This window comes from Cuculus canorus, chromosome 5 (genome assembly GCF_017976375.1).
Source record: "Cuculus canorus isolate bCucCan1 chromosome 5, bCucCan1.pri, whole genome shotgun sequence".
NCBI lineage: Eukaryota > Metazoa > Chordata > Aves > Cuculiformes > Cuculidae > Cuculus > Cuculus canorus.
The window spans coordinates 28,353,364-28,376,752 of NC_071405.1; the positions used below are offsets into that span (position 1 = coordinate 28,353,364).

General features: G+C 40.5%; 1 protein-coding gene across 3 annotated transcripts in view; it reads left to right on the forward strand.

Moving 5' to 3' along the window:
- The window catches only part of EVL (Enah/Vasp-like), a 155,383-nt gene that overhangs the window by 68,207 nt on the left and 63,787 nt on the right, over nucleotides 1–23,389 (forward strand). For all 3 annotated transcript variants that reach the window (XM_054068196.1, XM_054068197.1, XM_054068195.1), the window contains exons 2-3: nucleotides 9,705–9,873; nucleotides 16,259–16,436. In XM_054068196.1, the coding sequence (XP_053924171.1) occupies nucleotides 9,705–9,873; nucleotides 16,259–16,436 (347 nt within the window). The remainder of the gene's footprint in view (nucleotides 1–9,704; nucleotides 9,874–16,258; nucleotides 16,437–23,389) is intronic.

Sequence of the window (23,389 nt, forward strand, 5' to 3'; positions counted from 1 at the left end):
TTCCTGCAGTAGACGCTGAGAGATAAGGTATCCTCCAGCTTATGGCTGTCATCTCTGCAGTGGTTACTCCAAACTAAATCCCGCATGCCATTTGTGGGAGGCTTAGCGCAGAGCAGGCAGGAGTGCAGAGGAGAGGTGATGAAGTCTCATCTTTGCTGTCTCCAGGTACCAGCTGGCTGAGGGCCAGTCTGCTGCTGAGTCTTCCAGCTGCTGGCGATGGAGCTAGGGCACACACTGTTTATACACTCCATGGAGCAAATTCTGTGTTTTTTTAAAATGTTGAAGAGTTCTTCCATGTCCTGCTGTAAGCTACTTGATCGATCACCCCTTCTGTGAAGATGGTTTTTTTAGTTTATGAATTTATGGTGTTGCCCCAAATAGGATAGTAGGGTTGGAGAGGAATGAAAAAAAGCTTTCGCTCTGGCTGGAGCCCAGGTTAGCCAGGTGTAAGCCAGCTCCCACCCGAAAACTGTCTTGAGGTGGTAGCTGAGAGTCAGTGTGTGGTAGTGTGGGCACGGTGCCGTGCCAGTTCAAGTTCAGGTTGGAGCTGGCAGGCAAAGCCAGGCTGGTGGCTGTGGGGCCCCTGGGTTTGGTTCTGCACCATGCAAACACTCAGGCCATAAATGTATAATAGCAATTTTTTCTTGGTTTGAGCTTTGTTTGCTTTTTTTTTTTTTCCCTTGGACAGTGAACTTGTACTTTGAGAGAATAAGCGAAAGGTTTTTAATATCGATGCCACCAATGAGGCAAAAGCAGTGTATCTAATCTTAATCTATATTGTTTGGACTTTCGTTGGGTAAATCAGCTGAAAGAAAGAATACATTTCTTCTTTAAAGTCCCTTCCCCGCCCCTGCCGTACTAGTGTTACTTCCTGCCCTTGTGCTCTCTCTATAACGCTTCCCTTTCCTGTTTTGGTTCTAAGCCTTCATATAGACTCCTGCTTGTGTCCTTGCCAAATTTATGTTCTGCTCGGTGATCAGGTGCAATAGTCTGCTTTGGTTTAAGCACATGCGCTGGATTTGAGCATATACTCCTGCACGGTTACCTGACCGGGTCTTCCTCAATGGCAGGCACGTAAGTATCTGGGGGCTGTGCAGGATGGCATGGAATTTGTTGGCCAGGGTTAATTAGACTGAATGGGAAGGAGAGCGTGTATCATCATAAATGTGGAAGGTCTGCATTTTGTTATAGCCTCATAGGATAGTTTATAAATGTATAAAATGGTAATTAAGCTTTTATGGCAGTGCTACATTAATATGCATCCCCTGGCGGTGAGAAAGAGGCTGACTTGACAGAGAGGGACTCCTTCATCCCTGGTCTGCCTCTGTCAGCTCCAGGAGAATTGTCACAAGTTTATTTACATTTCTTCTAGAATTGAAGGGAAACCAAGGTGAAGTAACATCGATTTTAATGAAAGACCTTTATGTTGGTTTCCTGTATTTGTTGATGAGTCTGCCTCTCCTGATTATTAGTTATGATTATGATCATTCAATGCCTTTGTTTAAGGTATTATTCTGCTGAAATACAGATGTGGCTGGCCCATGAGTGAGAGGCATCATTCACGTATTTTTACTTGACAGTTCAGTTTTGAGGTTTGCCTACTGTGTATTTTACAAGATTAGTTACTTCTTGATTTTATTTCTGTAATTTATGAGTGAAAGGAAATAATTTATATTAATAGCAACCTGATCTAGTCAAGTTGCTTTTTTACTGTTTTTGACTAATTGGGTTCATAGTATTTCCCCAGGCCACTTTTAGGAACTTCTAAACATTGATTTGATATTTATTTTTAGGAACTCCCAAAGTATATCTTCAAAGTAGCATGCAAAATCTTAAAGTGAACCACACTTCATTGCAGAAGGAAATGTTGTGTGAATCAAGTGTTAACGGAGTAGTGGAGTTTCTCCATTAGGAGACAGCAGTGACTCTATGCTGTAGGAGCAGCTGGAAGTGGAAGGGAAAGTTTCTTGGAGCACAGCATGGCTCTGGGAGTCTGGCTGCCTGGCAGTGACGGCACGTCTCTGAATTACTGCATTTCCTCTATGAGGTGCCTTTTGCAAAGCATTTTTTAAACATGTTGTGTTGAGATACTGGTGAGTGGAGTTCCTCTTAGAATCATTTAGATTCTTATGCTTCAGTCTGCAAAACTGAAAAGTGGTGGGTTAAAATAACTCCACCACATAGTTGCAAAATCTCAGCAACACAAACTAAGCAGATGTGCTGGCACAAGGGTGTCAGTCTGACCACGCTGCTGGTCCTAAATCTCCACTGATTGGCAGATGTGCGATTTAAGTTCCGCAGCGGACACTGAGAGGTCAGGGCTCTCCACAGACTTTCACTGGTGGTACTGAGCTGTTCTGGACTGACAGTCAGGCCCAGGTGGAAGATCTCTTCTGCTGCATTATCGTTTTGCATACGTTATTTATTTTTTTTATATTTCTACTTCTCCATGTTCAAGAGTACTGAGGAGGTGACAGAAGGTTATATAAGTTTCTCTGGTCATGCCAGGATTGCATGCATGATGTTCCCAAATTTAGCAACTCATCTCCCGAAGTCCTGGCTTACTGTGGCACCTGGGTGCCTCATAAGCTGTCTCTTTTTTGGTTTACAGCTGAAGCATCTGCAGCGAGTGTCTCCAACTGGTACTGGACATAGCAATTTCCACTGGATATTCCAGTGTAATAAGGGACAATTCAAAATGAATGTAATTTCTAGTAGAAAGAAAAGTAACTCTTAAATACTCTTCCTGGTGGAGGTGGACTGATGTTCACCTTATTCTTACTCATGCTGTGGGCATTGGTATTTCCATTTCCTGCTCTATAAAACATGTATTTATCTTGCAGGTGTGTCATGACTTTATTTACCAGCGTCAGGTTTTTCTAGAGCTGTTTATGAAGGAGACTTTGTATATGCACTATTTTTTGTAACTATTTGATATTAAACTGTTAAATGCCAGAGTTTAACAGTGGAGAAACGTGGTGGGCAGGCACCTGCAGCAGATGCTCAGTGCAAAAGGCCCATCTCCCACTGCTGATGCAGTCAAAGCTCAGAGCCAAAAGCAGATCTTCCATGCGTACGTGCAAGCTGAGCAGGAAGCTGAAAATAGCAGCTCCTCTGGGACTGGGCTTCATTTCAGGGTGGCTGAGGCAAGGGTTGCTTTGCTGGGGAGGTCTCTCTGCACAGACAGGAAAGCAGGAGTGAGTGCAGATGGAGGACTTCTGACCATTTGGTCCATGGGTTGCTGTTTCAAGGGGTCTCATGGAATGGACTCAGAAAAGCAATTAGAGATAGCGGCTGTGGCTCCTCTCTATCAGATACGAAACTGTGATTGGTGTTTTTCTAAATGTCCGCTAGAAAATATTCGGATGTCTACATGTCACTGAAGATTGAAAAGCTCCTATCTATATATAAAGTCCCTATAGGTTTCCTCTGTCCTGCAGTGTGATCAGTGCTTGAGTGCTCTTGTTTCATTATGAGATTTTGCTGCATTGCTGAGGAAATAAGTTCTTCAGTGTTCTGGGACAGATGTAGGGTGAACGATGGTGACATGGACTCCCCTGTGGCTCTGTTTGCAGAGGGAAATAGACTTTAAAAAAGGACATCCCAGAAGGAGTTATAAGCATAACTGATGTTGTGTTGGAGAAATGAAGCTCCCAATGAGAGGTGGGGTCATGAGCAAAGCTGGTGGTGAATTTCTGGTGGGAAGGGTGGAGAGCCACTGCACTACAGTGATATGAGCCCAGGTGACCTGACTGACTTGTGTTCTGAGGGTCTCCCAAGTTTTTTGTTCCGTAAATCCAGTTGTCAGAGAGAAATGTCCACCTGTTTCTGTAAAGATTACTACTGAAGCATTTTCCCTGCATCCCAGTCATTATTGTAGTTGCTGTAGTGAAACCAAGTAAAATGTTTAGCAAATTAGTCCGTTGGAGTTTGTAGTGTGCTTTAAATGCTGCAGGAACTTCTAGCTTACTAATTTTGAGGTTAATGCAGATATGTACCACACAGACCACACATCTCCATATACAGCATTTTGTATGTACGTTAGCTGTTTAAGCTGATGTTGAGAGAATACTGAAGGCTTCTTAAATGTGCATCAGCATCTATTTTTTGACTGTCGGGTTTGACCACAGAACTGTGACTTTCAGTAGGCAGACTCAGTGGACAAGCAGAGCGAGATGTATTTAAATGGCTTGTGAGTTACCTCACACATTCTGTGTGCTGCTGGTTTGTTCCCAGATAGGACAAGCCTTGGGCAAAGTAGTATTAACGCTTTATGACACAAATGAGGATGGTTAGATCAGTAAAAAAATAATTTTTAATTATTAATCATTAGTCATTTATAGGGAAGGAAAGGATGCGAAGTGGAAATAAATAATAATGTAAATGCTTGTTAAAGTAGCTGATTGCATTTCCTAAGAATACCAGGAGACAGCTCATTTGAAGGCGTGAGAATAATGAGCAGCTTGAAACAAGGCAGATCCATATTAGGTTCAAAGTATGATGGCTCGATTTCTGTCAGGGGAGCTTTCACAGTTTATGCTAAGTGAATTTCTGCCCCTAGGAAACAGTTGTGTCTGTAAATATAAAAGATAGTGGAAGTCATCTGGTCCAGCTGGCACACTGGAGTAGAGCCCACAAAATTAGGTGTTCAGCCCCGAGGCTGGTTAGTTGCCATCATTTGTTACACTTTTTGAGAGCATGATTTGGTGGTCCTCCAAAAGCAGTATGACATTGCTGTGGCTCTGTATTTTAAACCTCTGCCATTGCCCTCTGTGTGGGCTGGATCTGGACAGAGAGTCTGGGATAGGGCTGAGATTACTCTGTGCCACAGCAGGCTCTGCCTGATGTCACTGTTCAAAGGTGGGCTGAACAACTTAGCACCATGCTCTGCATAAGTTTTATTCATGAATAGATACCTTGTGAATAGAGAAAACATGTCAATGAATAAGCAGTACAGCTTGACCTCTCATCTTTTTCTCAGTCTGGGATGGGAGAGAAAAGCCTTGGAGACCCTTCAGAACCTCTCTACCAAAAACTTGCTTCCAAACATTATGATTTACTCCCTTTTGCTTAGTTCACAAAAAATACAGTTATTTTCCTGAGAACGTGCTGTGTTATATTTTCCATATTCCTTTGTGGCTCTTTTTTGGCTATCAGACCTTGGTAATCATAAATTTATGAAAACCTAGAAAGAAAAAACTGCACAGACAGAAGAGGGGAGATATTTCTGGATGAATCCACCTTCATTGCAGCACTGTCTTGAAGGGCAGCCTCATTGCTATCCCCACTGCTCGCCCCTAATGTAGTAGCCTCTGTGTCTTAACTGGTACCTTTAAGCTTTATGTGACTCACTTGGAGCTGGAAGTGCTGCTGACACCATAGGTAGCAAAGCAAGAAGGATACAGGAAATCTGTGTGGCCAGCCCAAGCATGCCATTCAGCCCAGGTGCCGTGTTTGGCTGCTGGCACTCACTGAGGATGGGCAAGAAGGGTCAAAGCTGACCCCTTCAGGAAGGGTTAACTCCAAGTTAGCTAATCTGCTAATTTGTGAAGACAAATCCTAAATAAAGACGTGGAAGACAGCGGGTCAAGATGGGTTGCACACAATGAATTAAAAGGTATCACCTGAAAACACATCTTTTTTTAAGTTTATTGTTTTGTGATATTGAAACAATATTATTTAGACCTCAGCAATGAATCTTGGGAAGCCTGATTTAGTGGGATGTCCCTGTCCATAGCAGGAGTGTTGGAACTAGATGATCTTTAAGGTCCCTTCCAATCGTTACTTTTCTGTGATTCTATGATTCTATGAATGCTCAGTTTTAGGTACCAGCTAAATGGTACCCGAATGGCGAATGAAGAATTTCCTAGTACAGTCTGCTTCTATCAGATATGAAGTTAAGTAGATTTGCTTTAACGTAAGGCAAATAAGTGGTTCTGGTGCAGAGGTTTGTCATACTATGGATGTAAAGCACTGAGGAGAAAATGTTTCCGGAATAGACAGGGGTGGGTATCAGGACTGGGTGTAAAGGGGTCCCTAGGGAGAATCCCCTTTCTCTCCACATCTAAATAAGATGTCTCAAATCTGCCCTAGAGCATACTGCAGCTCACTGGAGTAGATGTTATGCAAAAACATGAACAATGTAGTAATTAAGACCCTTCTATGATGCAATTTTTATCTCTTTTGCAAGCAATTGCCTATGGTGGAAACCCAGGTGGATGAGTTTGATGACTTGCGTATTAATATAACATAAAAAATCAGCAGGGGAATTAGTAAGATTTGGAAAGTTATGTGAAACTTGATGACTCTTCTCCAACACGTGCCCATTTTTCGGTAACTTTTGTGTATTTTTAAGAAAATTAAGACAAATTCTAGAAGCTACACTTATGACTCTGTGTATAAATACTGAGGTCTGCCAGGCTCTTTTCATGGAGAAGAAACATGCTGCAAAATAGTGTGACAAAAACTGATATTTATTACATGTTATGTGTAGTTGACATAAGTGTCAGTGGTGCATGGTCCCAAAAAGAACAAAAAATTTTGCTGGAGCTTCATGAAACTAACCTTGCTTGATTTTCATTAAATTCATGGGCTCCACAGATGGTAATAGGTTCTCTCTGACTCTTGTAAGAGGAATGTTTTCTGGACTGTTTTCAGGCAAGCCCCTTAAAGCGTCAGTGGCAGAATTGTGCTTCTTGTGAGTTGGATGAATAAAGAGTCTTCAGGCGTAGAGAGTTACACCTCCATTTAGGATGAGACAGCAAGCTAGCAATGGGTCCCTGGGGGCATTTTAGGTTTTGAAAGATTGATGAAGTGCTTTGCAGGAAAGGATTCCCCTTGTGCTGTACTTGCTTTATGTTCCTTTCTGTTATTTCACTGGAGGCCAAATAACAGGCTTAATCCTGTTTCCATTTAAATGAATGATGAAAAACTTCCATTGACTGCAGGGAGAGCAGGGATTGAGCTTGGTGTGTTACTTTATGTTACAATAACAATTGGTTGTCATGCATTAAATGTTGCTCCTGGGGTCTATATCTATATTTCAATCATGAGATTGTAGAGGGGTTCTTTGCTGCAGTTTTTAATGGCAGCAGAGTCTAACAGCAGAGTTGCTGTATCCACCAGAATCTGTGTATGGAAATGCAAGTAACAACACAGTAAGATCCTCATGTCTTTATTGTTAGATATATTCTCTTCGTTGTGAGGATAATGTAATGGATTTTCACTGATTAGGGAACCTGTGACAACTGTGGTTTCCAAAATTCATCTGAAATTGAGACAAGATTGGGTCCCAAACTCACTGTGATAAAGCCAGTGGCGTGCTCTCGCTTACTTTAGTACAGCGAGGTTTGTAGTGACTGGCAAGGCCCAGGACAAGGACCCAGTATCACACTGGCTGACTGTGACTCTCACAGGGATCGTGTTTTCTAGGACCCCAAAGTCTTGCAGAGCTGGATGTTGCTGTAAGCCCCAGGAAGCTGATACTCTCCACACCTCTGGAGCTGGAGGTGGCACAAGACACCTGGTAGCACAGATAGGTGCGCACCATCCAGCCGCGGGACTGCCCCAGAGATTTTTAGCCATTCTGCTTCCACTTGGCAGTTCTAATCCAGTATATATGCCTTTTTGCTGGTGCATTTTTCTCCCATTCTCCCGATCTGTGAATCTGAGGCAGAGTGAGTGTCCTCAGGCAGGTATAGAAGATGCAGGCAGTGCTGCCGCTGCTGCCAGTCTGTGGCTCTTGCACCAGTTGGAGGATTAGGCAGGCTGGAGTGAGCTCAAATCCCTCAGCTGCTAGTGTCAGATATGGAGAAGCTGCCACAAGACATTAGCGTACCTTAAAAAAAGGGATGGGAACATATTTGCTGGGTAAGTAAATCAGCAAAGGTACAGCTGTTCTCCAGGTATTTCGCATAACAAAGCAGCAGCAACTGGTGGATGAGTGGGATTTTATAATTTCTGAAGAATGTAAATAAAATAATATTTAATCTGTCTTTTCTGAATATATTGCTCCAGTAACAGAATCTACCTGTTCCCATGCTATGTAAAAAAATTATTCTAATTTCTCTTACCTTGTTCTTTATGGAGATGTCTGACAGCATCCTTGCTCCCTCTGTAAAGAATGTTAAGGCTCTAACCCACAGCCTGGGGGAGGTTTGTGGGCTACCTGGGGGCAAAGTGACTGATAAAGCAAGCCAGAGTCACTAGGCTTTAGTGTACAGTGGGGGATGTGTCTGTCTTGGAAATCTTTTTGAGTCCCACAGATCATGAAAGGTTGAAAATTGTTGCTGTAATCTACTGAGTTCCTCTTAATACTTACAGTGAAGTACTCCCTTTCAACAAAGTGACGACAGTGATGGGGTTGTGTGTGTTTGGGTTTGCAGCAGTTGGTATAACTTACAAGTGATGTGATGTAGCATGGTGGCAGTGATATGGTTTAGCACCACTCAGGAGCTTCTTATTTATTTGTGTGCTAGTAAGGCATTACTTAGGCAAAACCAAAACAAAGGAGTATATGCAAGAGAGGGGGAAAAAACGATTTGTATGCAAAGTGGATTTCCTCTTGATATTGAATTGCCAAAAATTATTTAATATGGCTTGGGCTAAGGAAAGGAGGTATATATAAATATATAGGTCTAAAGTTAATAGGATGATCACGAAGTTACGATTTTTGCAGGACATAAATCCTAACAGTTTTATTTAGTCCTAAGATACACTATTTGCTAGTTGAAAATCTCTGTTACGTTTGAAGATCTCAAATCTCCAGAACTTGGGGGATTCCATTTTTTCTTCATACAAGAAACTCTTACTTCATCTGGTATAAAAATAAAAGTGGCTGGGAAGTCAGGAGAGTGGGAATTGAAACCTTGATCCATATTGACACGTCACCTCAACAGTATTTGCTATTTCTTGCACATGAAGGGTGTGTTTTAGCACAAATATAATGTATATTACTCACCAGTATGCAAGCACAAGGTAAAGAGCTGATGAATTTCTGTGAATCTACAGAAGAAAAACAGTTATTAATGCTATACAAAACCATGTCTATGTACTTCAATACTGGAATGTAGACATTCATGGATTCTCTTTTTCCACCTACTTTGTTGCTGGTTTGAAGGAAAAAGAACTCCTGTGTGTTTTCCTCCATGTTTTCTGGGATTTCTAAGTGCGTCAGGGGGGTCTGGGTATTAGGCATCAGCTGGATTAACGTAATTGATTTCTTCAGTTTACCTAATGTGGCTTTTGGTTCAAGGTCTACTTGCTTCCAGTTTTAAACGCGTAACTCATCTGTGGATATCACATTTGTTTTTGTCAGTAAGCTATAAAACGTTGGTAAGTTTTCATGCAAATGTGAAAGGCTTCACTTACTGATAGGTACATAAAATAAATGGAGCGTTTATACTGTTGGACAGTTTTCATAATGGTTGTGTGAAACAAGTTATTCCTCAGAGCCTAGTATTTTTATATAAAATAGATTATCTATGCGAAACAGCAACATACTGGAGTTTTTTAAATGTATGAACATGTACATACTAGCTTTAATTTAACTGGCAGATTACATTGAAAGGATTAATAGATCTCTTATAAAACATATGCTGTAAGTAGTTCTGATAATTTCTGTTGGTTTCCTTTCCTTTAGGTGTTTTTGTAGTACACAGCAAATTCACTGTTTTGCCCATGATGTTGTTGTTTTTCCTCTCCAGTGAACAGAGTATTTGCCAAGCCCGGGCTTCAGTTATGGTCTATGATGATACCAGTAAGAAATGGGTGCCAATCAAACCTGGACAGCAGGGATTCAGCAGAATCAACATATACCACAACACGGCCACAAACACCTTCAGGGTAGTTGGAGTTAAACTGCAAGATCAACAAGTGAGTAATTGTATTGAGTTTCCTGTGAATTAACCTTTGATCTCTTTTGATACCATCAGTTCTATACTTTACGCAGTCTAGCAACGTTTCCTGCTCCACACAAGGTGCCTACGAGTCTGTTTACTCCCGTCATTCGGATTTTCTATGCTATTTTTTGTGCACAGAATGTATCATAATTCATTACTGCCTGTTTGCAAACAGAGCTTTTGATAAATGCCAGAGAGATTTTAATGTTATCCCTCCCTCCTTTTTTGCTTGTGAAATTAATCTTATTTTATTCTGCAGGTTTTCCTCTCAGCTCCCTCTAACTGACTTATTGTTAATTTTTAGCACTATATTTAAAAAAAGAAAAATAAAACAGAATCATGGATTCATTAAAATTGGAAAAGACATCCAAGATCATCAAGGCAAACCCTCAACCCAAATCAATCATTCTGCACTGCCGTCTCACAAAATGTTATTGTTACATTGCTGTGATAAGTAATTAGTTCCTCATAATGCATTTTAAAATCTTAGGTGCACACTGTGATCTGATTTACAGCAGCCTAAGCCCACAGGACCTGCTTGGGTATTAAAGGAGTTATATAGGATTTAGATAATCAGAACTGGGATCAGACCCTCCTCGGCCATCAGCTCCCGGCAGCCTGGCTTGAGCACATCCATTTTCAGCTCCTTGCAGTGCGCTTCTGAAACATCTGCCATATCTTTTGCCACTGGTTTTAACCTCCTCAAAAGTTATATATTGATATAGTTTAATTTAAAAAATAGAAAATATTTTTGAAACTAAATGAAATAAGTAGCTTCTTAGTCAGTTGTGAAAGCCAGCAGTGCTTTGAAACAGGCCATGCTAGCTGTTTATTTTATGTAGCCAGCAGGTAAATGTAAATGATTTTCATGTGACTACAATCTAAAATGTGTCTGAACAGCTGGTGTAAAATAAGCAAAAGTCATAAAGTCTATGCATATATGTGAGGGAGGCTACGTACCAGAGGTCTGTCTAAATCAGAACATACAATTTAAAGACTGGAATATATTATAAAGTCAAATCTTGATCTGTACTTTAAACACACTTTGCATTAACTATAACATTCTGTTTGGTTGCATATGTTCCTGCTTATGAAGAGGCTGCTTGCCAGCTAAAAATCTTCTCAATTCAGATTTTTCTAGACTTTAAAGACTAAAAATACTCCCTTAAACAAAGTACAGGTTACTGTAGTCACTGAAAACTGTCTGAAGGGAAATATCCACCTTAAATGTGAATATAAAAAACAGTATTATGAGTATATAACTTCAAGACAGCATAGGTAGTTGTATTAAAAGAGTGTTTCGAAAGTCTCAAGATTCAGAATTGAAAATATTTTCTATGAGTCTCACATGGAGACATAAGCTTGCAGTGCTTGCTAAGAATTTGCATTTAACAAGAACAAAAAATGAATTTCAGTTAAAATTATTCTCTGTACAAGCCATTTCATGCTTGCTCTGAAGTTGTACTAAATCACACGATAAGTGTGGTTTTAGTAAAAGCTGTTGTCATCTTGCCAGGATGCCATATTTTTGTGAAAAGGACCAATCTTCAGCTAATATGTGATTTGGCACATAATGAAGCTACACAGATTTCCAGGAGCTGAGAAGCTATTTTAAAATACGTAACACAACGATACCACAAAGGAACAATTTTAAGTTTTATTACATAGTTTGGCAAGGCACAAGCTAGAGTAATCTTCATGACTTCATCCCTGCTTGCCTTTAATGTTTCCCTTTAAATTTTTGTTTTATATTGCATCTCTACTAATCTTTCTCTTTAGTTTTCTCTTTTTTTTCCCACATTTCTTCTTCTGTAGACTCTTTTTTTTTTACTCTTTGTCTAGCAGCCTTTCTGTTTCCTAGCCCTTTTTTGGTGCATGTGCTAGAATTTATGATGCTGTCTTCCCATTCTGCTTACCTTGTCTGTGTTTATCTTCTTCTCTAGCTGACGGTGTCTAAATTAAAGTTCACCACAAAGAAATATGGTTTTTAAAGTGGCAAAACTTGAGCATCATTCTCACCATCAAGAAATGGTCACCTGACCTCTTGTTCCGCTTATGTGTCTGGGTGACGTGCTCCTTGTGTGCTTGCGTGCAGCAGCAGTGCTAAGTTAAGACCAGCAGTGCGTTAATTCCCCTTCCTGCTCTGCACAGATGTGCACATTTGTATAGACTCAGGCTGGCATGAGCAGTAATCTTCAGAAAAACAGAAGGAGACTTTTGAAGCTTTGAAGTAGCCACAGAGGCCAGAACTGGTTTGAAACTAAAGCCAGATCAGTATTACGATCGCTCGGCATCATGACCTTTAGTGTTTCCTTACAGCCTTCATTTTCTTGAAGCCCAGCAGTTGAAGGCAGTTTACCCCCATGTTTCGACTTGCCAGCTGTCATTGTAACCTAGCCTGTTTTAAAGGTGAAATGTGTTAGCTTCAGTCACTATGCAAGAAGTTCACAAAACATACAAGTGGTCCATCTTTATGACTTAGCTGACGGGCAGTAGCTCCCCAGTTCAGAGTACCGATCAACTGACGGTTTAAAAATTACGGTTTTACAATAAGTGATTTCAGCTCAGCGTGATCTCATCACCAAAAGGCGTGTGCTGAGCAAACAGGCGAGGAGAAGCGTGCAAGTCAAAAGTGAATCGTATCTCCTCAGGGTTTGGTGTAGCGGTGTGGCTAAGAAGTGAATGTAGGAACAGAGCCTTGGGGATCGTGGGACATTTTGCATTTGAGCCTAAGCCAAAACTGAAACAGGGACAGCATTCTTGTCATATAAACTAAACCACGTCTTTTGAAAGATAAAAAAACAATTAATCACCACTGTAACTTATTAGAAGTTGGTCAGGCTTGGACCTGCTTACAGAAACAAAGAATCTAGCCTCAACTGTAACATTTTTTAGCAGCTATACCATATCCTCCTTGTTTCAGCAGCCATATGACTGCTCCTCATGAGAGGAATCTGAGAGCTGGCAGCGTGACCGCAAGCTGATAACAAACTTCTGAACCATTTCATTCTCTGGAGAAGCAAGCAATTGTCTTGTTCTGGTTCCATAAGCAAGAGCATGGTCTGTAATACTTGTGTGGGAGCTCTTCCCGTGGTCTTGGTTGTGGTTACACCTCTGATGTGGTCCTGAGGCCCTTCTAGCCCTATTCCTGTGAGTCCTGTCAAGGTGTTAGTGTTATGCACAACTGGTTCTTGAAACTCTTTGCCATGTGAGACTGTTAAAATCCAGAATTAATAAGGTTCAAAACAATGCAGATGTTTATATCTCTAACAAGACTTGTTTGTTTCAGGACAGAAAATACTAAAAGGGGTACCAAAAAACACATAAAATGTCATGTTTCAACTTTTAAGACTACTGGGTAAAGAGTTATAAGAAGAACTGTTTGTTATGGACAAAGGCATTACTTATTTCTGCAAGATTTCCAGTAATTTACTCCAATTTACCTATTACAGCCTTCAGCTGAAGATTAAAAGATGAACTGTTGGTTTGATCAGCATGGCAGATGCTGTCTTACTGACCTATGAAGCTTTAGAGTAGAGATCCCTTAGAAACACCTGCAAAGAATGCTATACTCCAAATAGGTAGACTTGTATTTTAATTACAGCTCTGAAGCACTTCAGTATCATAATGTGCCTTACAGAGTTTCAGTACCATCTGTAGTGGATACCTGTGTGCACTCATTCTTAACAACAGCAGAAAACTTGACCTCTTCTTTTCTGTTTTCTAGAAATATTAGCCAAAATGGATAGAACAAAACGTTATTTTTCAGTGCCCGGTTTGAACAGCTTACCTGACTTCTATGAAATAATTTTTGGCATAGAGTGTTACAATTTCTGTCTTTCGTTATACCCTCTGGTGCTCTTTGGACTTTAATAGTACTCTTCTTTGAAACAGAAGATTCTTCTACTAAGTGAGAAATACTCATTTTGCAAAGTCTGGTAGAAGCTCAGTCTTTCCAAACATATCCTCTAAGATAGTGGCTGTGCATTCCCTTTGTTAAGCTGCTCAGAAGCGGATGGAAAACTTGAAAATTGGTACATGTTAAAACTGTTGTTTTAGTAATCCAAGTATGAGTCTACTTGAAGGTCCAGAGACCTCTTGAGTGTAAGCAGCATTGGTACAGGCTCTCCCAATGCTCAGTGATAGAATGGGGGTGGTGTCACCATTTTTCAAGAGAAAAGGGCTATTTAAGCTGTCAGCCATAAGAGTGAGTAGTGAGTTCATGGCATCTGTGTGCCAAACGTAGGCTGCCCTGCATCTCGCTTTAGATCACAGGTCAGGAATCTCTCTAAGATACGTGGCAAAAAAAAAAAAAGCAGTATGCATCTGATTGCTGCCCAATGCATTTACATGGAAACATAATTATACTGGTTTGAGGGCAACCCTTGGACCAGATATCTGATGTTTAATAACCATCAGGATAATTTATACCTAAAGCGAGACCAAGTATTCAAAGATTTTCTGCTTTGTCTCTATTTATTGCTGGCTCAGGTGAGGGAATGCATTCTAGAAATAGAGCATATCTGTAATTACCTACTGGTGTAGTGGCTTCTTTGATGGTTTCCATATTATTTTATATATTAATAAAGTATAGTTATCAGACATTTGTTAATTATCTGTATCAATGAATCAATGTGATCCTTCAAAAATATGACTGTGTGAAAAAGCAAGTTGTTCCTTATGTATTAGATGCTAATCTGATGGGGTTTTTTCCTGCCAATTTAAATTGACAATCCACTGAAAAGTCAAAACTGAGAGCTAGGGGTCATTCATCTTTGAAACAAGTTTTTAAACTCTGCTTTTATAATTGAGAATATTTGTCAAGTCGTCTAGAAAAAGATATTGTTCATCTAATTATATATGTTGGAGTCTTTTGGATACAACCTTAGTACTAATAGAAAACTTTCCAAAGTACTGGTCAATGATACTGCAAAAAGAGATGTATTGGTGGGTTTTCTGGTGTGTGGGGTCCACCTGTGATAATAACTGCTGTGTGCAGTATTTATTCATTACTGGCTTTCTGTTCCCTTCTTCAGTTGTTGCTCCCAAGTCCAGGATGGTAAGACTCACAGTAAGAGTGAGCAACCAGACAGTGTGCAGCAAAGTCCCTCTTCCTGCGCCTCTATGTCAGTGTCCAGCCCACTTAATTTACAGATGAGCCATGCAAACTACTTTGATTGAGGGTGTCCATAGACTGGAGTTCAACAAAGACCAGAAATTGTGGGATTGTTCTGGCTCTTGATAGAACTCCTATCAAAATTAATCCATTTATATTGAATAAGTTCTTGACTATACAAAACCAGATTTGCCACATTTGAATAATGAACTTACGACTTTCTCTGCTTATATTTTTTTCTGTTCCTGGTTCCCTCTGGCCCCATCCTCTGTGGGCTCATGAAGAGGTAGGCTCCATTTCCTACTCTTCTCTGTTTTCAACTGCACCATACCTGTTTATGAGAATAATTATGATCCTTTCTGTTGGTGTTTTGTTCCTTAAATTTGCATCACAACAGAGTGCAATTTTCAGCCCACAGATAGGTGTCCTGGTGGTGTTGTCTCTGACAAGGGTCTGGTTTATTAGTGCTGCAGTGGACGCTCCTCCGTTTCCACCTCGAGCTTACGCTTTTATGATCAGAAGTTTCTGGTCAGGTACCAGGTGTACTGTGTAGCTGGGTGTCCCATGTGCCCTGCCCAAGGATAAAGAAGGCATTGCATTTGGCAGGTTAAATCAAAACATACAGAAACATGATTCTGTGAAACACCCTTCTGCTGCAGTCACCCCTTACCTGGAAATTATAGTACATGCAGCGAGGGAGGAGGTGGGAGAGGAAATACTTGTCTGATTTTGTCACTACCTATCTGATTCTAGAGAAAAGACTCTCTCAACATTAGAAGCTGGTGATAAAGTGCATGGGAGGAGAAAAGTGCAATAAGTCAAACACAGATTTTCTCTAGGGCAGGGTTAGTGCCAAGAGCTGCCTGGCTTTTTTTTCTGTGTCAATTGTGCATGATCATCCCTTAAAAGATGGCAACAGCTGCTGGCCCTGTCTCCAAACATCTGTCTATAGTATCTACACAGCTGTATCCTGCAGAGGTGCTGTAGAAAATGCGAGCAGGTAGTAGATTTTGCAAAACTAGCTTGCAGTTCCCTGAGGCTGAATTGAACTGCTGTAAATCTCTCCGCCAGATGTGAGTTTTCTGTCATCAATACACACACTACCTTACCATACAGCCATGGGGGAGCTGCCAAATGAATTGCCTCTACCAATTTAATTAACCTTTACCAAATGGTTGAGGGTTTTTATTCCCACTGAAAACAGAACTATTTTTAATCTTCACCTGTCTCTTTCAAATCACAGGTAGTGATTAATTACTCAATTGTGAAAGGACTGAAGTACAATCAAGCAACACCTACCTTTCATCAATGGCGCGATGCTCGGCAGGTCTATGGCTTGAATTTTGCAAGCAAAGAAGAGGCTACCACGTTCTCCAATGCAATGCTGTTTGCTCTGAATATCATGAACTCACAAGATGCAGGTAAATTTACAGGCAATATGCTGTTCATTGATTTGTGACATTTTACAATGCTTGTCATCAGTCACCTGCTGCATTTTTTTGGGTAGTATGCCGCCATAAAACACATTATAATAAAAAAACTTTGTCGCTGGTAGACAGCCTTTAGATCACCATTTGCAGTGGTATGAACTGCACATTTTTCAGGTTTTATTCATCCTCTTTCTAATTTCTCATGGTTCCTTAACTCACAATAGGAAATCAATGGTTATTTGGGAATGTCTCAGTAGGCCAGTTGCCCCATTGATTTATGTGAATCTGTGTATGCATTGTATTATGTGTAAGATGGCAGAATAGAACTTTAAATAAACAGAAACTAGGGTAAAACTAGCAAGATTATATAAGGTACAACTTGGAGCTGGTATTTCCAGTGTGCTGTGTGTCAGCTACAGCTGCTGGCTCTTGTGACCTGGTTTGCAAAAAGAGGAGCGTGTGGCGCTTTGGGTAAATAATTAAAATGCAAAAGTTTGTGCTCTGGACATTGAATGAAATTGTTTCTAAGTACCATTTTGACTGCAGTTGAAGTTTGTGGTGAAATTTACTGTTGTGTGAAATTGTCATTGCACTATCTTGACAAGGGTCCAAAATGGAAGTCCTGGTTTCTCAATGGAAAGCAGGTTTGGTCTGCAGTATCTGAATGAAGTACTGTCTTCTTTTAGGTGTCTGTGACCTCTCTGTAGGTCCTGGGCTGGGAACATAAAGTGTTCCTTGTGTGGTGATTTTTCCTCTGTGAAATACATACCACAGCCCTATTTTGCTTTTGAAAACATGGTTAGTCAAGGTTTACATCACTTGCTGCCATGCAGGTTTCACTACAGTGTTCACTGGCAATGGACAGCAGCTCTCTGCAGAGGTGGTCTTCTGACAACCTTCAGTACATAAATATGTCTTACTAAAAGGTGTATTTGTAATATAGAAGGTCATATTTTTTTTTATTTTCCTATTTCTGCTCATCCTATTAAGCTGACAAATGCAAAAGTCACCAAATATCAAGAAATGTTCTAAATTCTGAGCTATATTTAGAAGTACTGAGGCCTGAATTCTGCTTTCTTCAGCTTAAACTTTTTCAGCTCCAGTGCCACAACAGGAAACTTCAGGAGGAAATCTGGCCAAGACTCGCCAGTCTCCTGCAAGTCTGAAGAGTACAGAGCTATTTGACTGCTCATGTGTGCTCAACCCTTTTAGACCACCAGATTAAGCTCCAAAACTTGGATACTTTAACTATGATCTTGACGTCATTTAATGTCTACGATGAGTGTGCCTTTCTTCTGAAAGCACTTAAGTTTGGGGGGTGATGGTTCTATCTCTTTCTGTCGAAGGGATTGAGAGTTTTGCAGGATTTTGAGGTTGTTCCATGGAAGTGCCTTGTGGAAACATGAGTCTCGAGATAAGAATTTATTGTTCTTAGACTAAAATGGAAGAATCTGTCTTGAAGTAAATACTTTAATTGTGTTCACTGCTCCTCGGAAAGAGCAACGAGTATTTTTAAGGAAGTATTATGAGTACTTGAAAAGCCTGTTAGATTTCTGAGAGATTTATGAATATACAGAAAATAATAACTTGCATTTTTAGAGATATTCTTCTGTTCATTTACTGAGCATATCATAATGAGCATACATTGTTAGATGCTTTACAGGCATGAGATCCAGCCCATGTTGAAAGCTTGCATTTAAACTTTGTAGTTGTCATGTAGAAAGACAGGAATTGGGTCGCAGATGAAAAAGTTTCCTACTTTGTTTTGTAGAAAAAAAGATGTGGTCTGGTAAACATTCCGTCTTCAACAACCCCTTTTCTCTCATACATAAAGTGTTAAAAGTTTCAAAGATTGCTAGTTGTCCCATTGTTACAGCTGAGCTTGTCAAAAAATTAAATTTGGTTTAAAGGGAATTTCAGCATTTGTTGTTTTAAAGAAAATTCTAATTTTATGAAGCAAATTCCCAAAATATTATTTTTTATCAAAATTATTTTTAATTGTAAAATGTATTTCTATATTTATCTTTAACATTATATCAGCTACAAATTAATAATAGATTATATTGAGGACTATTATACCTTCTTAAGTTTCCCAGTTATTGCAGTGATCTCAGCATACAAATTGACAGCAAAAGTACCTAATGGATATGAAGTATAAAATGTTTTTTCAGATCTGCTCTTCTAGGCTCATGCAGCAGATAGGCTTTTGTGGGCATGAATTAATGCAAATAGGAATTCACACAAACACACATATCCATATATCTTTTCAGGCACAGCCACTGCCTTCATACTCCATTCATTCTGCTGCCTGTGTGCTGCATTAGGGTTTGCTTTTTCATATGGAAAAAACATTAGGAAAAAAATGTATTTATTATCTCTGTGCATCCATCTATTAAAGTTGCTCGCATGCTTATGCAGATGGGTGATAGCTTTAGGAAGTGCATTTGTATGCACAGAACTGCTCACACACTAATAAAATTAAAAATTAAAACTAAAACCAGAAAGTTAAGCACAGGTTTCTTCTGGCACATTCATAGGGCAGAATACTCTTAGCCTCACAGTTTGGGATATGCTACGTGCACTACTTGGGATGTGTTATTTCTAATGTTTACTTGTTTCCTGTATTCCCTGCTGAGATATTATTGTGTTTAGGTACTGCTAATCTTCCCATAGTTGGATATAGATTCTGGCTTCCATTACTGCTTCTCCCTTCATTCTACCACCTACATGTGTAGACTGAGATGAATCACAGTAGAGATTACAGCAGATAATCTGAGACTGCATCGTATCTTCAGCAGACTTGGAATCAGGGCACTGTAACGTTTTGGGAAATAACTAGTCTTAGTTGCAAAGCAAAAGTGTGGGGTTTTGAATGGTTCATTAAGCTGAATTAGCTTAAAAAAAACCGATAGTGGTCTGTATTTTGGGGAGCCGGAGATAATTTTTAGGCAGTACTGACTTTCAAATGAATGAGTCACTTCAAATGAATATACAGTTATGAGCTAGTGTTGGGAATTTCTGTACTGTTCCACTTCTTCACAAGACAGACTATGGTACCTGAGATCATTCACTGCCTGTGCTGATCTCTCTGTGCTGATTGCATAGGGCACTAGTGAAAACTAAACCCAGTTCTTCATTAAATGCCTAAGGATAAATGGGCTAAATCAGGTCCTACATCCAGCCTGTGTTAACTGGGTTGGGTGTGAAGATCATCCCAGGGAAGGGATTCTTCCAGGAGTCTGATGTGATGTCCAGAGCTCTGAATAGCCTCCCAGAGAGGTTGTGGAATCTCCTTCTCTGGAGATATTAAAAATCTGCCTGTATATGTGTTCCTGTGCAATCTGCTGTAGGTGACTCAGCTTTAGCAGAGGAATTGGACTATACCTCCAGAGGTCCCTTCCAATCTTGACCATTTGCGATTCTATTATTCTGTCCCGAAGTCTGGGAGAGTTGGGAGAAAAAATATAGTCTAAACTTGCTGTCTAATTGCACTTCTATAATAGATGAACTCTTAGTCTTATCCATGGGAAGGACTGGCCATCTTTCACATGGCCAAATTCTCAGTGCTGTAGTGGGTGCCTCTTCCAGTGCACATCCTCAGGGTGGGGTAAAGCAAGCCTTGCAGTGCAGGAGCTGAACATAGAATCACAGAATCATAGAATCACTAGGTTGGAAAGGACCCACCAGATCATCAAGTCCAACCATCAAGTCCTAACACTCCCTAAACCATACCCCTAAGCACTTCATCCACCCATTCCTTAAACACCTCCAGGGAAGGTGACTCGACCACCTCCCTGGGCAGCCCGTTCCAGTGCCTGATGACTCTTTCCATGAAAATTTTTTTTCTGATATCCAGCCTGAACCTCCCCTGGCAAAGATTCAGGCCATTCTCCCTTGTCCTGTCCCCTGTCACTTGGGAGAAGAGGCCAGCTCCCTCCTCTCCACAACCTCCTTTCAGGTAGTTGTAGAGAGTAATAAGGTCTCCCCTCAGCCTCCTCTTCTCCAGGCTAAATAACCCCAGCAATCTCAGCTGTTCCTCATAAGACTTGTTCTCCAGCCCCCTCACCAGCTTTGTTGCTCTTCTCTGGACATGCTCTAGAGCCTCAACATCCTTCTTGTGGTGAGGGGCCCAGAACTGAACACAGTATTCAAGGTGTGGTCTCACCAGTGCCGAGTACAGAGGGAAAATAACCTCCCTGGACCTGCTGGTCACACCGTTTCTGATACACTCAGCTCAGTCTTGTGCTTTGTAAGGATGTTAATGATCAGTTAGGACTAATCTGAAATGAGATAAAATAAGACTAAAAAGAAAATAATAATACAGATATGTACCATCCTTCCTTTAGAGATTGATAGTTGCCTCACTGAATCACAATTGTTTACCTACCAGCTTGTTTATATGGCTAATTACTTTGATTTCCTTATACATCTCTTTAATCTGTTCTTTACAATAAAAAACGAAGACTTGCTTTGGTTCTGAGCCAGCCTGCAAAATGAGAGCGAATTATAACATTGACGTGCTCATTACAAGTCTCTTGCTTGCAGTTCTTTAATGGTGTCATTTAGTAAGACCATTAGTATGGCAAATAACTTGCCATTACAATGTATTTATTTCATGGATGTCCACTTTGTAAAGTCAGACCTTTCACTGGCAGAAGTTACCTGATGCAAGGAGTGTCACCAGCTTACCGTGTCACCTGCAGCCAGGTGGACACTGGGGACAAAGCATTGCCCTTTCTTGCCCAACGGGATGGCAGGGAAAGTGTTTTGCACAGATCCTGCCCACGGGTTGTTTGGTAAGCAGGCAAGGTTTGTGTTCTTTAGGGCTTATAGCCTCTTAGATTTAACAAATGCAATGATGTGTGGCAGCACAGCACAGTTACTGGAGCAGGATATGAGGTGAGGATATCAGCAAACTAAAATGGACATGTGCTTCCCTGGCATAATTTTGTAGGAAAGCCAGTGGTGCCCTTAATGAAGGCAACTCTTTTTTCAGGGCTTAATGAGCTCAGTGCTTCTCCCAGTGAGTGGAGGGAACAAGAACTATGTTTGCTCCTTTCTTACTTCCCTAATTGATAGGAACAGACAAAGGAATGGCTTCACGTTTTGTCTTCCATTCTTGCTCACTTGTGACACTGTCCTTGATTCCCGGCTGGTCCCTGACAGCACTTGCATGTTTCCATCAGAACATTCTGCAGAAGGAGGCAGTGGCTTGGCTTTGTGGCTTGGCATGAACAGCGCTGAGGGCATCTTGGGCATCTATGGTTTAAAGACTTGGTACCTCTTGGACAAGAATTTCAAGTCTGGTAGACACAGCCTACTGGTAAATGCTGCCTGTGACGTAGTGATTATAACATACTATAGACTTTTGCTTTTCTTTTGATGTCTTTGTTCTGGGGACTTGGATAGTTATTGTTGACTTACAAGGCAAGAAAATTATTTATATTTCTAGATGTAAACACCGCGTGCTGGAATGCCTTATGCAGAGGGCTACGCTGAAGCGTTAGTCGTGGTTAAAGAGGTCAATTGCCTTATCTGACTATGAAAGGAGAAGTTGGAGGAAAGCATAAGATGGTAGGAGAAAGGTTTGAAGAAAATGAATAGTGATTTATTTTCTTTTTTTGCTTGCAAGAAAGTAATTTTCTGTTTCTGAGTCGAAGGAGCTTACAAACCACATAATACTGATGTGTGGGTAACAGAGGATGCAGAGTTCAGCCCTGTGCCTTCTGTTGTGGAGCTTCACAGACCCAGCCTTAATTCTGCGCAGAGGACATTTTGGCTGTCCTCTTTGCTCCTCACTCCTCTTCTTCTGAGTATCAGATCTGCTGGCTTTTCTTTTCCTTTTTTTTTTCTTTTCTTTTCTTTTAATTGTGGATTGTTTGGCATGTATTTCTCCTGCTTCCTATCCTGTAAGTTGTATATGATGAATTTCTTTGGAGTTTGAGATCCTTTTCTGTTCCTTCAGTCATTCTGCTTTTATCCCAGTCCAGAAGTTACTGCATTTCCATATTTCTGGGTGGAAGTTCTTTGGAAAGTACTTTTAGCTTTCCAAAATAGGGAGAGAAATAGCAGAATAAAGCATCGATTCATCTAAAAGCAGGTAAACTGACAGTAAATAGCATACATTCTCTCTGCTAGTTAGGTGCCTTAAGTATTTGTAAGGTTCCTGTCAGTGCAGGATATCTGTGAAGATTGTGATGCACTGGATTTCAGTTTAAAGGAAACCATTTTTTTCTTTTGCTAGAATTTTGTAATGTTATATTTACTCATTTTTTCATTAGAATTTTTCCAACTAGTCTGCATCTCTTTTGATATTTCAGTGGCGCTAAAGTGTAACTGCTGGGAAAGTCAGTCAGCTGCATTCATCTTCTACAATGCAGCGACTATTTTGTTTGATAACATTGCCTCAAGACTTCCCCGTACCATAGAGGACGCAGCGTGGGAAGACAAAAGACTGCATCTTCATTACAGTACTGCATAACACATAAAATAACTCATCAATAATGGAGGGGACCCACCACAGAACACAATGCTTACTTGCAGCCAGCTGGTTCCAAAACCGTGCTGGTGTAAGTAGATCTGTGCCCCATGTGAGGCACTTTGCATACTGTGCTGCGGGCTGGTTTCCCACACTTATCAGGTGTGTTGGTACAGATTAAGATATTTTCTATGCATGTTGTACTTTTAAGTGTGCTGATAACAAAGACTTGTGTAATCTCATATTGTGTAGACATTGGGGAATTTTAAGCATTCTGTTCTGCTGCAGGTCTTTTATCTAAATCATCTCAGAAGTTTTTCCTATTCATAGGGCAGGCATGAAGAACTTGTAAATAACAAACTTTTAAACTCTCAAGTGTAAATATGATCCATGTGGTCAGAAACCTAGTGCTAGCCAAAAAAGCAACCCACAGGCAATGGTTAATTGGGTGCATGTTAAAAATACA